This window comes from Emys orbicularis, chromosome 1 (assembly GCF_028017835.1).
Source record: "Emys orbicularis isolate rEmyOrb1 chromosome 1, rEmyOrb1.hap1, whole genome shotgun sequence".
Lineage (NCBI taxonomy): Eukaryota > Metazoa > Chordata > Testudines > Emydidae > Emys > Emys orbicularis.
The window spans coordinates 145,832,567-145,849,194 of NC_088683.1; the positions used below are offsets into that span (position 1 = coordinate 145,832,567).

General features: G+C 45.8%; 2 protein-coding genes across 2 annotated transcripts in view; both read right to left on the reverse strand.

The window, feature by feature from the left end:
• Window positions 1-16,628, reverse strand: part of LOC135873059 (alpha-2-macroglobulin-like) — a 1,316,454-nt gene that overhangs the window by 312,094 nt on the left and 987,732 nt on the right. The gene's annotated exons all lie outside the window — the stretch shown is intronic.
• The window catches only part of LOC135890768 (deleted in malignant brain tumors 1 protein-like), a 145,645-nt gene that overhangs the window by 99,498 nt on the left and 29,519 nt on the right, over window positions 1-16,628 (reverse strand). The window contains exons 9-11 of the mRNA XM_065418193.1: window positions 8,432-8,521; window positions 8,066-8,352; window positions 5,160-5,184 (exon numbers count right to left, since the gene is read on the reverse strand). Of these exons, the coding sequence (XP_065274265.1) occupies window positions 5,160-5,184; window positions 8,066-8,352; window positions 8,432-8,521 (402 nt within the window). The remainder of the gene's footprint in view (window positions 1-5,159; window positions 5,185-8,065; window positions 8,353-8,431; window positions 8,522-16,628) is intronic.

Here is a 16,628-nt window from a genome sequence, read left to right on the forward strand (position 1 = left end):
GCGAGAGGGGAAGTATTGCCTCTTAGAGGTACCCAGGGGGGTGGTATGTAATTGTCCCAGGTCACTGGGTGGGGGCTCGAGCCGGTTTTGCATTGCGTTATTGAAACGGAACCCCTAGATACAGAACCCGGCCCTTGTTGCTGCCAACTTAGATGGGCAGAAGGGTTACATACATTAGGGCAGGTTTTTCTCTAAGACAATAATTTAGACTGACATTTCTGATTATCAACTTCAGGCTGGCACAGCAGCACATCGGGTTCCTGTGAACCAGCTACTGCTATGGAGTTCACTGCCCTGCCAGTCACGTGGATCATTCTCATCCTGTTAACACCAGCCCAACAGGTTCCAATCACTATCATTTGAATAACATCTGGGTCCCACATTCGATTTTAATTGTATTGCTAATCAGTTTTGGAGTCTTTGGGCCAATTTCACGTCCTAAGATGCACCCGCACATGCTGATGTACCCCATGATCTTCCTCTCCCGCCCCCATTGCTGTTAAGTCTGCCTTGAGCTGGGACACTGCATGGCAAGGGGCCTGCAGCCCCCTCTGTGCTGGAGGAATGAGAGCAGCCCTGAAACTGGACAGGGGCGGCCTTGAGGGAATGAAACCAATGTGTCCGTGAGATGCACTGATACAGCACCTCTGCCATGCAGCTTGTGCTGGTCGGGCTTCTCTAGGCTCCAGCTAGGATTCAAAGCTTCTCTGCTCCAGCAGAAACCCTGAGGGAGGGAGGAAGGGCTCCCGCAGGATAAATCTTCCTGCTGGCAGAGCTTCCAGTACCCCCATGGGCACTCGGCATTGCACACTGCACCCCAACACATGCACACACTCCTTCTATGGGAAGAATCAGTTCTGGGTTTATTTGGATAAATCCTACTCACTTCAAAATTACAAAACTTCTACTGGCTTCAGTGAGTGAATAGGGGAGTGAGGAGCCAAGACTTGGCCCTTGGAGCTGTTGGATTCAGGACCAAACAGACATTTCTGTTGGATCCGAAATTACTGATGTATTTATTGGGATTTAAAATACTAAAGCGATGCCCAGCCAAGACTGTTGGCACCCGGACAACATTGATAACACACTCAAATCCCTGCAGCATGAAGTGACCATTTCAACAGGAACTCAGCCAGCCAGACACCTACAGAAACTCCTTCCCACCCATTTCTCATTATGTGAGGCACAGCCTGGGTCCTTCCCACCCCCAAACAAGTGTCTTTTGCAGTGTGCCCAGAAGGTCACCAAATTTGAGCTATTTTGGCTCAAACTGGACAACAAATTTCAGACTCCTGTAGGCCCCACAGAGAGCACCCTGCCAGCCACCCCTCTCCTTTATAAGAAGGGGAACCAGCTCAGGTGTCCCTGCTAGCCGTAGCTGTGGCAGTACGGCACTGGGAGAGACGTGATCCCTCAGGGAGGCCGGTCCCAGGCCATTAAGGACTTTATAAATCCTAACCGACACCTTAACCTCCACCCAGAGCTGGGCAGCCAGTGCAAACCCAGCAGCACGGCTGTAACATGCTCCCAGCAAGATGCGCTGATCAGTGAGTCGCTGCTATTTGCACCACCTTCGTTCTCTGAATGGTTCTAAGGTGCAGCCCCACATTAGGGTCATTTGAATAGTCCAATCTCAAGGTAACAAAAGCCTCGATAACAGTGGCAAGGTCCAATCCCAAAAGGAAAAGTCACAACCTCCAAGCCAGGCACCGATGGTAAAAAGCTGACCGTAAAAGTTACCACCCTCATTCCAGTTAACCCGGCTCCCCTGGTGAAACACAGAGGAGACTTACCTGTGATGTCCTGAATTGTGAGGAGAAGAAGCCACAGCACCGGAGTGGAGCGATGTCCCTTCATTGCCAGCTTGACTTGCTGTCCCCTCCTCTCACTGCACTGGCTGCACCTAAGCACCTGCCAGGTCTCCTCTGTTTCTGACAAGTGACAACAAAGCAGTGGAAGGGAAATATATAGATTCAGAGGCTGGCATCAGCTGCGGGAAGGAACCAATAGAAAACCCACCTGCCTTTTTAGTTATTATCAGTGGTTTTATCTGAGACTTTATGCAGCTAAAACATCCAATAAAACTCGAAAGCAACAAACATCACCATATATGAGTGATGAGCCCCTTCCTGACATCAGGTTTACCACAGCCTCAGATCATCGGGTAACCCCCAATCCCCGAAGCTGGAAGGAAAAGTTCTGTACAAACTGTATCCGTGCTGTTTCTCGCCCCGATAGATTCTATATCATATTAAACACGAATTGGGAGACATTAGAGGCTGGTTATTTTATTAACTAGGAAAGAAATCCCTTGTGCCAAAGGTGATCATTACAAGCCCAATTCCCAGTATAGGACATGCCCAATTGTAGACAAGGACAACTCACTAGAACCAGGTTGTGTCACTCAGATCAGCTTTATAGAAGAATTACTCAGCAGCAACTGAAATATTGACAGTTCTTCTACTAATAGAATTTGGGGCATGGGTGAAAGTGGGCCGGTACGATGTACTCTTAAAAAGTGGCTGCCGGTACCAGCCCATATGCAGCCGAAGTTAAAGCGCTGCCACGGCAGTGCTTTAACATCATTGCCCCTTTCCCCCTACCCCAGCAGGCCGCCAACATGGAGGGGGTGGGCAAAAGGGGCAGCTGCCCCGGGGCCGGCGATTTAAAATTTAAATCGCCACAGGAGCCCCGGGTGGCGCAGGTCAGGCAGCACAGATGGGCTGGCTGGGGGAGGCTGACCTACAGCCCCGCCCCTGCCACCCAAGCCCCCACCCCTTCTGGGGCCCCGGATCAGGGACTCCGTACCGGTAAGTGCTTAATGTTAATTTCACCCACGCCTTGGGGTTTCCTGCCTAGACTATGATTCTTAGTGGTAGAGGCAGAGTTTAGGGCTTCCTGAGTAGGCCATGACCCTCTCTTGCAGTAGCAGGATGTCCTGCACACACCATGCCCATCAGTGCTGTCAATAGGGGGAGGGCTCCTTGGAAACAAGTTTACTTGATTCATGGGACACAGACTATTCAAGGAACAGGCACAAGGCTCGGGGCATATAGCACAGAATAATGAATGGCTGGCACCACACCTACCTCCTGCTCTTCCTCAAGAGAACTGTTACAAATACTTGGATTAAGGGAAACATCTTTAACTCTTTACCTTTGCATTTTCTTCCATGCTGCCATTTCTGTATGGAGAAAAATCCCTGAGAAAATCTGTGCAACCAACACCTGATCCTCCTTTGAATCCCTCCTTGAGACTCTGCTCTGTTGTGATTCCGGAAAAACACTTGACAGTGAGTGACTAGCTTGGCAGGGGGAAGGTGTGGCTGTGCCTCTTCCCCTTCCTTCCCTCTCCTTATTTTTACCAAACTCCCCACCCCAATCCTGCCATACCCCCTCATTCTGCCATCCCACTACTTAAACAAACAGTAATGACAAAACAGGAAATTGCATCAAAATAGTGTAAGGACCCTACTGTCAATCAAATGTTAGCCCTGCCCCTTGACCCCTGCCCACCTGTCATGAGAAGTCCTGCCCCTGGTGGTATTACTTCCGGGGTCAAGCCGGACACATGACTGGAAGCAAGGTGTGTCATGTGACCCCTCTAAGGACTCCTCCCACCTACCTGTACCAATCAGGATGGGTTTTGCCCCCTTAGGACCACCCTGAGAGGCAATTTGACCAAACGGGGAATTCTGGGGAGGAGTGACCTGTCCAGAAGTGGGTCATGTGACCCCTCTTAGAACTCCTCCCACTGTCCTCTACCAATCAGGAGGGGTTTCAGCTGCTGGGGCCCACTCCCGAGAGGATATTTGACCAACTGGGGGAGTTCTGGGGCAGGGTGACCCGTCCATAAGTGGTTCGTGTGACCCCTCTAAGAACTCCCCCCAATGCCCTCTACCAATTGGGATGGGTTTCAGCCACAGAGAACTGCCCCGAGAACAGATTTGACCAAAATAGGGCAGGTTCTGGGGCTGGATGAACCGCCCAGAAGAGGGTCATGTGACCCCTCTAAGAACTCCTCCCACCACCCTCTGCCAATCAGAGCACAGCACCACTACCCCATAAGTTCCAGCTCCATGCAGAAGAGGCCGTCTCTTCCCAAGAATGCATGTTTTAGAACTTGTGGAGATGCTGAGAGGAAACATGGACTCCTTCACTACCCTGTGAAAACTTCAAACTTTGTTTTAGCCCGAGGGCCTTCGACTATCCCCGGAGAAAGTGCTACATCAGCAACAGTTCTGAGGAGGAGGACGGAGCGGCCGAGGGGAGCCCTTTGGCCCAGCCGTTGATGGGTATGCCCAAACCCGAAACCCAACTGCTTGTGAGACACCCCAATGAGTGTGCTGGCCTCTCGTCGTCCACCCCCATGGAGGAGGAAGGCGAACGCAGCTCGGGGGAGTCACCGGTGGACAAGGTGAGCAGAAAAGATGTTGCTCAGGTAAATGAATGATTTAGAAGTAACTTAGAGGATGTGCGTGTGTGTGTAATGGGGTTAGAAACCGGGGTTGTGTAAATCTAAAAACAAGCTGTCATAAACAGATAGTTAAGGGTTAATGCCTCTTTTACCTGTAAAGGATTAAGAAGTTCACCTAGCCTAGCTGACACCTGACCAGAGGAACCAATGGGAGGACAAGATGGTTCAAAAGGAAGGAGGGAAGTTCCCTTTGTCTGGGTCACTTTCACTTTTGACCGGAGTGGAAAAGCTCTAGAATTCAGCCTCTTATCAAGTAGTGAGTATTAGTGAAGGAAATAAATAGGTTTATGTTTATTTCTTTGTAACTTGTCTTGTGCAATTAGAGGAATAATCAAATTGGGTATTCTTTTGTGTACTAAGTTTTTGCCCAGGGGAACATCCTCTGTGTTTTGAATCTGTTGTCTGTGAGAGTAACTGGTATGCTAATCTCTCCCAGAGGGTTTTCTTTTACTTTTATTTTCTTTAATTAAAAGCCTTTTTTTAAAGAACCTGATTGATTTTTCCTTGTTTTTAGATCCAAGGCGGGTGGATCTGGATCCACCAGGAGTTGGTGGGAGAAAGGAGGGGGGATGGTTAATTTCTCCTTGTTTTAAGATCCAAGGGGTTTGGATAGTGTTCACCAGGGAATTGGTGGAGGAGTTTCTCAAGGCTACCCAGGGAGGGAAAGGTTTTGGGGGGGGGAAGACAGAGTTTCCCAAGTGACTCAAACTATTTGGGTGGTGGCAGCTAGACCAGATCTAAGCTGGTAATTGAGCTTAGAGTTTCTCATGCAGGTCCCCACATCTGTACCCTAAAGTTCAGAGTGGGGGGGAAACCTATGACACAAGCAGTTGGAATTTACACTTGTTTCTTTTCTGAAAATCTCTCAACAGTTCAACTATGCCTTTCTAGAGGACCCAGAGGCCCTGGACAGTGTTGCATCAAACAGTGAAGACAAACTGGGCCCACCTTATTTTTGCTCAACACCGATATAAATTGTTGAAGAGGACTCTGAGGATGACGGCTATGAGGAGTTTAGGAGGAGGCTTGGCATGGAACTAACTGAGCCAGTGCCTCGTTGTGAGTGTAAAAAAGTCATATGGACTATTGCTTATTGCTGTTTATGCTGTCTTTAATCACTGTCCTAGGGAAAGCTTTTTGAAGATTGTGAGGGCTGTGTCATAGATGCACCAGACCAGCGGCACCATGACTGTGTGACTTGGATTTCAACAGGTATAAACTGCAATCTCTGGGGCTTGTGTGCTGAGCTGTGTTTGGAAAGCTTATTAAATATTGTTATTGCCATAGGTGATGCTATGCAATGTCTGTGCTTAAGTCAAGAACATTTAGCGCAAGGGGTGACCTTGATAAATGCTGTGCAATTCAGTGGAGACCCTGACCATGTTTTAAAGAAAATGACCAAACCGGAAGATGCCTGCTTACAGCGTTATATTGACTGTCTGGTCCACACAAAAAGTTATAGAACCCTGCTTAAGAAAAAGGCTATTTGTAAGAAATCTAAAAGGATTAAGTTAGAGAATGGTGAAGGGACAAACATGCGATATAAAACTTGGTAGCTGTAAATAAAAAAAATGTATTGAAAAGGTCTTTGTGACTATCTGTGTTTCTGTTAGAAGGTCTCTGTGGGCCTTATGTGAGCTAAAAGTTTTAATGAAGCATCTTGGTTTGTTTTCAAGAAGCTGTATGTCTTTTATATTAAAAAAAATAGTTTGTGAGAACCTAGGTCTTGTGTCTTTGTGTAAAAGAGACCCATTTACAGCAAAAAGCTGAAATGTATGTTGTAGAATCTTGTGGGGGGGAACCTTAAAAATGTGTTTACAATTGGAAAAAAAAAACAATCAGGGATGGTTCAGACATGTGTTTGAGTACAATAGAGCTGACCCACCATGTTGAAATGAATGGTTTTTACCACATCCCCACTGAATAGCCAGGGCGACTGAGATTACCCATCATTGTTGCCATCAGGGTTAATCGTATTAGTGATCAGTAATTAAATGTGATGAGTGTACACCCACAGTCAGGGAGGTGGGTGGGTGAGGATGGTGAACTCTGATTAATATGAAATGAAATAAAACCTCAGGAGTTCACAGAAAGCACGATGCCAAACGAGAAGGCAGAGTTTCTCGACTGGTCCACCGGTATGAGACGTTTGACTTGCAGAAAGAGCTAGCGTTTTACTGTCATCAGGATGTCAAAATTTTGAGACAGGCCTGTATCCTATACAGAAAAGAGATTATGAAAATGACGGAGATGGGAGATATATTAGAGAGAGGCCCTGGTAAATTCACCGAGATAAAACTGTGTATAGATCCTTTCCAGTAAATAACGCTGGCATCTGTCTGCATGGCTATGTACAGGTTTATGTTTTTGGAGCCTAACACGGTAGCTCTTCTCCCTCCAGACAACTACCACAGGGAGAAAAAGAGATATTAGACCCCATCTATTCAGTGACTGTTGTATACCTCTCACAAAGAAAATATACAGAGACAGCATGATTTACAAGGTGGGGAACTACAGGTAGGCCCCTACTGTGACATTGCACTCTATATGATTTTATGAAAATATGCTAATGAGTTTGAATATAATGTAACTGAAATATGCTTCATGGAAAAGGTCTCTTGTAAGGTATCATTACAAAGCTTCTAATCTACTTAGTGTGGTCATCCTAGTTGTATAAATGTATCACTCTTGCATCTGAAACTAGAAATATGAAATATAACTCTGAGGGCCTATTGTAATTATGCAAAGTGTGGGCCATTAATGTTGGTTTGGAATCTTGATGACTCCCATTAACCAGGACAATTGACTGCAGATGGCTCTGTTTTACTTGTGAGTCTTCCTGTATACGTGTGTGCTGGCAAGTGGGTAATGAAGTGTTACAGTGACATGTAATCATGTCACCTGAACTGGAATCCATCTTTAACCTGGTGCTTTTCCATTGAGAAGGAGGGGGTGGGAACCCAGAGGGACAAAGGATTCCCGCCTAATGCAAAAGATATATAAATGGGTGGAAGAGAACAGAGTGATGAGCCATCATGAGAAATCCCCTAGCTACCATCTGAGCTGTAACAAGGTGTACCAGGGAAAGGACTGTGCCCAGACTAGGAAGGTGTCCAGTTTGTGAAAAAAACTTATTGAAACATCTCTCAGGGTGAGATTTTATCTGTACTCAGTTGTATTACTGTATTAGGCTTAGATTTGCGTGTTTTATTTTATTTCACTTGGTAATTCACTTTGTTCTGTCTGTTACTACTTGGAACCACTTAAATCCTACTTTCTCTATTTAATAAAATCACTTTTTACTTATTAATTAACCCAGAGTAGGTATTAATACCTGGGGGGGGGGGGGGGACAAACAGCTGTGCATATCTCTCTATCAGTATTATAGAGGGCAAACAATTTATGAGTGTGAAAGGTTGGATCACAAAACCCCCCTGGGAGCTGCCACCTGATGTGCCCAGACTACTTCTACCCCTGCTTTCTCTGCCAGCTCAGGATTCCAGCACCCTGTCTTTCTGAGACAGACACTCCCATCTGCTCCAACAAAGACCCAGGGTCTGAATTACTTGCCCCAAAGCTGCAGGTTTACCTGAAAGCAGTTGTGCTGGCCCCAGCCCCTGGAAGGACACCCCCAGAGATTGGATTCATTCCCAGAGCAGTTCATGACATCCAGCCAGATCTGCCCGGATCCTTGCCCATAATGAGCAGAGACAGTTGCATTGATGGCATGTCCACATCCCAGTTGTTTGCAAACGATATTGGAGTCTGACAGATCCCAGGAATCATCACAGACCGTCCCCCAGCTGCCACTGTAATAAATCTCCACTCTTCCAGCACAGCGACCTGCCCCATTCACCAGTCTGATCCATCTGCTCCCTGCAGGGATAGATCCCAGCTGTTAATATGTATTTTCCCACTGAACAGAAAATGTTTGTGAGATTTGGAAATGAATCACCTGAGCAAACAACACCGACATCCTGAGCAATTCCTGCCTGGGCTGCCTCAGACGTGGAGTTGTCACAGAGTGTCAGACGAGTCTCATTTCCTGCACACTGGACCCTTCTCAGCCCCACAGGGCCCTTTCCTTGCTCAGACTTAGGGGGATTATAAGCTTTCTCAGCAACTCTGCACTGGAGCTGCCTGCACACCACGCTGACACCATTCATGTCCCAGTGGTCATCCAGCATTCTGCCCCACAAACCATGGAGGGAAATCTCAACTCTCCCATCACACTGGCTCTCTCCATTCAGCAGTCTGAGTGATTCAGGATGACCTGAGCTCAGGAGAGATGGGAAATACACTGAATAACACTCCCTGTTATACACCAGAAATAATACAGAGTGTGCATGAAATTATGGACTGTTTCTCAATAAGAAGGTATAAGCCAGTGATCAGAGTGTGTCACAGTGTTAAAGGGAACAACCTCTGTCAGAAGACACTTAGTCTTTTCAATCTTTAAGTGGAAGGTGCTATAAGGATTGTAACACTCTGAGCTCGACGGTGGGGCTTGCTAGCAGACCCTTTAAATGAGTGAGTGAGGAAATTTCTGCAGATTACTGATTGGGAAAATAGTCTTTGTGTGTGGTGGTGGAATGGCTGCTGAGGTTTGTAGTCACTTTATCTGGGCTTAAATGCCTGGAAGCCAGTGAATGGTGTCTGCACAAGCACTTAGCTGTGTTGGAGCAGACTGGCATGTCTGGCTCAGCAAGACAAGATGCTGGATTCCCAGGCTGGCAGGGAAAGCAGGGGCAGAAGTAGTCTTGGCACATCAGTTGGCAGTTCCCAAGGGGGTTTCTGTGATCAAACCTGTTACACCTACTTTTTAGACGATTATGCCAATGTTGATGGGGTACACACGGCCTTTGTGTTTAACGGGTGTTTTTTCCACAGCTGTGTCACCTGTTATTGTGAAAAAGCACAGAACCCTATGACAAGGACAACTTTGGGGTTTCTTTATTACAAGATGCAGCTCAAGACCGACTGTCTGAAAAGACTTGTTTTTGCAGTGAGGACTCTCTGGGAGCACGAGTGGGAGGTTGTCATAAACAGATAGTTAAGGGTTAATGCCTCTTTTACCTGTAAAGTGTTAAGAAGTTCACCTAGCCTAGCTGACACCTGACCAGAGGAACCAATGGGGGAACAAGATGGTTCCACGGGAAGGAGGGAATCGAGTCTCTTTGTTGTTAGAATCAGTTTCAGTTTTGACCAGAGTGGGAAAGCTCCAAAAATCAGCCTCTTATCAAGTAGTAAGTATTAGTGAAGGGAATAAATAGGTTTATGTTTATTTTCTTTGTAACTTGTCTTGGGCATTAGGGAATAATCAAATTGGGTATTTTTTGTGTAACTAAGTTTTTGCCCAGGGAAACATCCTCTGTGTTTTAAATCTGTTGTCTGTGAGATCAGCTTGTATGCTATCTCCCAGAGGGTTTTCTTTTACCTTTCTTTTCTTTAATTAAAAGTCTTATTTTTAAGAACCTGATTGATTTTTCCTTGTGTTAAGTTCCAAGGGGATTGGATCTGGACTCACCAGGAATTGGTGGGGGAAAGGAGGAGGGATGGTTAAATTCTCCTTGTGTTAAGATCAAAGGGTTTGGATCGGTGTTCACCAGGAAATTGGTGAAAAAGTCTCTCAAGGCTACCCAGGGAAGGGAGTTAGTACTTGGGAGTGGTGGCAGCAAAACCAGATCTAAGCTGGTAATTTAGCTTAGGGGTTCACATGCAGGTCCCCATATCTGTACTCTAAAGTTCAGAGTGGGGGTAAAACCTGTAACAGAGGTGATGAAAGAAACAGACAGGGAGCTTGCTGGTTTTTAAACCGAGCCCACTTGTCCCAGCCTCTCGTGCCTAGGGATGCTCTTTTTGAGGGGAGGACAAACGGTATCCGTCTGTATTACAAACCTAACCCCGGGAAAAAATCCACTATTATGATTTTACCAACCTGTACCCTTTTGTAAACAAAATCCAATATAGTTTATGGCAAATTTGGACCCCTCGCAAATTATTTTGGAATTGAAAAAGTTAAAGTGTACCCCCCGCAAGGCCTCTTTTTTCCATTGTTATCTGTCAGAATGGGTGGTAATCTTATGTTCCCGCTATGCTGAACCTCTGCGGAAACATAGCAGCGGAAGACATGCACCCATACTGACGAGGAGAAGGCCATCCTGGGGACTTGGTGCATGGTGGAATTGAATGTGGCCATAGCAAAGCGGTACGAGGTGGCTAAAATCTATGAAATCTGGCATTTTAATGAAAAATCTGACAATCTCTTTTCAGAGTACATACAATTACACCTCCGCTAGAAACAAGAGGCTTCAGGGTATCCCAACTGGTGCACTGTTGAAGAAAAACAAAATAAGTATGTTAATGATTTCTACCAGAAAGAAGTTAAGCATTTACACCAACATGAGAGCAGGTTGAACCCCACTAAACGCCAAATCGCTAAACTATTTTTAAATTATCTGTGGGGCAAATTCGGCCAAAGAACAAACCTACCCAATACCAGCATTGTGAGAGACCCTGATGAACTCTTTCAGTACCTGTTTCCCCCCAATTACAAGGTTTCATCCTGTAAGTTTATCAATGATGAAACAGCATACATGTCTTGGAAGCATGCAAAAGACCGATACTCAGTCCTGGCAATAACAATGTCTTCATAGAATCATAGAATATCAGGGTTGGAAGGGTCATCTAGTCCAACCTCCTGCTCAAAGCAGGACCAATCCCCAGACAACCTATTTCACCACCGCTTACACCCGCTTAGAACTATACAACCTTCTAATCAGGCTGCAAGAGCGGTGTTTGTACCACGATACTGACTTGGTGATATTTGTGAAAAGGGAGGGTTACTGGAATCCCCCTCTGGGGGATTATTTAGGGGACCTCATGAGCGAGATCCCGCCAGATCAACACATCACCGAATTTGTGTCGGCAGGCCCAAAAACATATGGATATAAACTGTTGGGAGGAAAGGCTTGTATGAAAGTCAAATGGATTACGCTGAACATAGCAAACTGTGAAAAGATCAACTTTAGCAGATTGAAAGATCTAGTCCTGGACTATTGCATGGGCCTGCGAGAAAACACCTCCAAAAAGATAGAGGTGCAGCAGCCCTCTATCGTAAGGAACAAAAATCAGTGGCAAATAAAGACAAAAACTCTTAAGAAAACACAGAAAGTCATTTAACACAAGAGGGTCCTAGGAGAACAGTTGAAAATGCTGCCCTATGGCTTTTGAAAATGAATATGAGGTGGAAACACCCATTTCCTGCAATTCTCTTGGGGCCTACTAACTGCGGGAAAAGTTACTTTATAAAAAATGTGTTGGATAATGTCGAACAAACGTTTTCTGTCATGCTTGAGAATATTGTGTGGTTTTACAGTTGTTGGCAACCTCTCTATAAAGAACTGTTCTGTAAATATCCCTTTATAAATTTTGTGGAGGGGCTGTCTGATGCTTTTGACGATGATCATTTGTTTCCTACCAATAAAGTAAATATGATTATAGTAGATGATCTGATGAACTCTGCTTGTGAAAGTGATGAAATCGAGAAAGCCTTTACCAAGTACACGCATCACAGGAAACTGAACATTATGTATATAGTTCAGAACGTATTTTGTCAGGGAAAAAAGAGTTGCACGATTAACCTAAACACAAAGTACATGGTTCTGTTAAAAAACCCAGGGATAAATTACATATTGCTATGCTAGCTCAGCAAATGTACCCCAGTAAAGCTCTCAATTCTTTCTAGAAGCTTTTGAGGATGTTACCAAAATACCTTATGGCTACCAGGTGGTGGATTTAAATGCTTCCACACCAGAAGTTTACAGACTAAGAACCGGTCTTTTCCCTCCAGACTGGCCAGAGGTTTATACTTTGAAAAGAACAACAGCCGGGTGTAAAAAGAGATGAATTATCGGCAGGCCCCTTTTTAACAGCCAGGGTTGCTAACCGAAAACATGTCTAGCTGCGTGAAGAGAAACCTGGTCCTTTGAAAATTACTTAGCAAATCGTCCCCACAGCAAACGAAGGCTATACTGTGTTCGGCCTCTGATGATTTAGTAGCATCCATCTCAGAAATAGCACTCAATACCTTAAAAGGAAACATACCTTTGACACAAAATCAAGTGTGCATGCTGAAAGAGAGACGCACGCTTATAAAAACTTTGTGTAATAAAAGGATTTCACTTAAAAGAAGGAAGCATCTGGCGAAGCAGTCTGGGGGGTTTATTGGACCTCTGTTAAGTTTTGCTATCCCTCTGATAACGGGGCTTTTGACTAATCGATAATGGAGTATGCAGAAAAAATGTACCTGGGTCCCAGCCGCCAGTTGGAGCAATTAAGGACTTTCCCTCCAGCAGAGAAAATATCAGAATGACCACAACTCGCTTACTGGATGCTGAAATGAAATCTGTTCTTCAAAGAACCGACTTAGCCAAATACAAAAAAGCTAAACTTGACAGTGCCGTGCTTCAAAGGTAACGAATGTATGTGAAGCAGAATGATGCGGTTAAAGGGGAAATAAGTCTGTTTCTACAGGAACAGAGTGTGACTGCCAAACCCCCAGAAACACCAAAGCCCTCAGACTCTGTTGCTTAGGAGATGCTGGAAAATGTGAATAAGCGTTATAAGAAAAATGCATTAGTATTGCTAAATAAGCTGGGCCAGGATAAAAATATCTCTTTGTGGAATGATAAAGGAGCTTTTGTGTACAAAGGCTCTGTGGTTAATGGTTCTAACATGCTCGACTTAGTCAGGGCCTGTAGCAGGGTGGACACCTGCTCCTGCCTGGAAGGGCCTGAGATAGCCCAGGGAGAAGGCTGCTTGAAGGCCGAGCTGATTGGGGGAAGTGGCTGCAGATGGGGCCACGCCCCAAACAGACTCAGCACGCCCTATAAAGGCAGGGAGCCAGGAGCTCAGACACAGAGTCTCTCTCTGCACTCAGAGAGAGAAGGGCCTGGCTGCATGGAGCAGAGACAGGGTACCTGAGTGGAGCAGGGCTGAAGAAAGGCTGAGGAGCTCCAGCCTGGAACGCCCCAGGCTGCAGCCTAGCATTGGGCCAAAGGTACTGGGGGTTGCAAAGGGCAGCCCAGAGGTAGGCCAAGGCAGCAGGTCCAAACCCACCCTTGCCAGTGATGAGTAGGCTGATACTGCAGTCTGCCCCAGGGAGTGGGGCTAGATGGTGACTGGCAGTAGCCTGACACTGAGGCGAGGTGGGGTTAGTGGGTGGGGGTTCCCCTGGGAGGAGAGACCCAGCGTGTGTGGGTACTGCCAGGGGGCAGCACCCAGAGCAAGGGGCACCGGGGTCCTGGGAGGGACACGGGGGCCAGTGCGAACAACAAGGCGGATCACCGGCCTGCAGAGGGCGCTCTGGGCTGGATTGAGCTAATTCCCAGGATAACCAGCAGGAGGCGCCGCAGGGGTAAGTCCGAACTCTTACAGGGCCGTCACCAAGATGTGCTCTGTTCCTAGCAGACATGTACCTAAAGGATGGGATGTGTTTATGAATGCCATGGCGGAACTGAACATACCATCTTCCATCATGGGCAACGTGACCAACAGAGATCTTTTGGAATGCCCGAAGGCCTCGACTGCCTTCTGAAGCACTTAGAGAAGAGGAAAGTGATCAGGAACAGTCAGCATGGATTCACCAAGGGCAAGTCATTCCTGACTAACCTAATTGCCTTCTATGATGAGATAAGTGGCTCTGTGGATGAGGGGAAAGTAGTGGACGTGTTATTCCTTGACTTTAGCAAAACTTTTGATATGGTCTCCCACAGTATTTTTGCCAGCAAGTTAAAGAAGTATGGGCTGGATGAATGGACTATAAGGTGGATAGAAAGCTGGCTAGATCATCAGGCTCAACAGGTAGTGAGCAATGGCTCGATGTCTAGTTGGCAGCTGGTATCAAGTGGCGTGCCCCAAGGGTCAGTCCTGGGGCCAGTTTTGTTCAGTATCTTCATTAATGATCTAGAGGATGGTGTGGACTGCACCCTCAGCAAGTTTGCAGATGACACTAAACTGGGAGGAGTGGTAGATACGCTGGAGGGTAGGGATAGGATACAGAGGAACCTAGACAAATTAGAGGATTGGGCCAAAAAAAATCTGATGAGGTTCAACAAGGACAAGTGCAGAGTCCTGCACTTAGGACGGAAGAATCCCATGTACTGCTACAGACTAGGGACCGAATGGCTAGGCAGCAGTTCTGCAGAAAAGGACCTAGGGGTTACAGTGGACGAGAAGCTGGATATAAGTCAACAGTGTGCCCTTGTTGCCAAGAAGGCTAACGGCATTTTGGGCTATATAAGTAGGGGCATTGTCAGGAGATCAAGGGACGTGATCATTCCCCTCTTTTCAACATTGGTGAGGCCTCAACTGGAGTACTGTGTCCAGTTTTGGGCCCCACACTACAAGCAGGTTGTGGAAAAATTGGAAAGAGTCCAGTGGAGAGCAACAAAAATGATTAAGGGGCTGGAGCACATGACTTATGAGGAGAGGCTGAGGGAACTGGGATTGTTTAGTCTCCAGAAGAGAAGAATGAGGGGGGATTTGATAGCTGCTTTCAACTACCTGAAAGGGGGTTCCAAAGAGGATGGATCTAGACTGTTCTCAGTGGTAGCAGATGACAGAACAAGGAGTAATGGTCTCAAGTTGCAGTGGGGGAGGTTTAGGTTGGATATTAGGAAAAACTTTTTCACTAGGAGGGTGGTGAAGCACTGGAATGGGTTACCTAGGGAGGTGGTGGAATCTCCTTCCTTAGAGGCTTTTAAGGTCAGGCTTGACAAAGCTCTGGCTGGGATGATTTAGTTGGGGATTGATCCTGCTTTGAGCAGGGGATTGGACTAGATGGCCTCCTGAGGTCCCTTCCAACCCTGATATTCTATGATTCTATGACCGCCGACACCGGCGTGGATCGAGAAACAGTGACCTCTTTTTTTGCCCTCTAAAAAACAAAAATTGGCTAAAAGATCCCAATGTCTCAGTGTGTAATGTTTTTCATATTCTAAAAATATATATTTAAAACTGGTAATGTTTTGCTTTAAATAAAACATTTTCTATACTTTTAAAAAATATATATCTATGTGTACTTTTTCTGAATTGGTCATTGTTTAAAAAAAAAAGAACAAAAACCCACCAAACATCAATTGTCTTAAAACCCCTCATCTGGGGTGCTTTATTGGGTAACATAGTCTTTAAAATCATTGCAAGATACACACATCTGGGTTTGTTGAAACATGTTTTGAGCAAGGCTAGGTATGCTTGAGAATTTATATTTTTGTATTTTTTACAAAATTCATCATCATCTGGTCGTTTTACACTAAGTCGTTAGAATACAATTTTAAAATCTGGTGACAAGATAAACCCTTGCTATGATGATGTAAGAAAAAACATGCAGTGATAGCCGCAGGCGACAGAGAGGTTGTCTTGTAATTGTCTAGTGTGAAACACGTCGGTGGTATTTTTGTTTAAAAATTTCATAATGCTTCTAGGAAACAACACTGTTCGGGGGATGCCCGTATGAATCAAAAAAACTCTCCACGGTTGTGCTCCGCCAGATACAAAGCGAGCCAGTGTTCACCCGGTTGGTTCTGTGGATGCGTGTTGACCACCAAACCTAGGGGTCTCTGAGACAGCTTGCCACCAGGGAGCCAATTGCGAGAGAACACATCTAAGAAATTCTTTTTTGTGTAAGGGTCCGTTGATAAGACAGGTAACAGCTGCACAGTGTCCATATTCACATGTCGTCAAACAGAACGTATCTCCTCTGATTTATCTCTATGATGTTGTCAAAAACCCCATACACGATCATATTGACGGTTACCGTCAAAGCCTTCCTAAAACGTATTTCTGGTCTCAGTTTCCTGGTTTTAATCAGGGAACAGTGATTGGCACATTCCTGGTCAGGAGACAGGTCAAAGCAAACAAGGTGTAACCCTGTGCAAACTCCTCACAGTCGATTAACAGAGAACGATCTTTCATGTGTTTTACCAGCCGTCTGTACCAGATTCATGTATTCTCTCACGCAGCGTCTGGCCTCGAAGTCTGGTTGCAGAGGCTTGGTCGGTATCTGTTCACCATCCACATACAAGGCCACAAAATTAATATCATAATGTTTAAAATGAAAGGGGTTTTTAGCATAACTTCCGCTAAAGGCA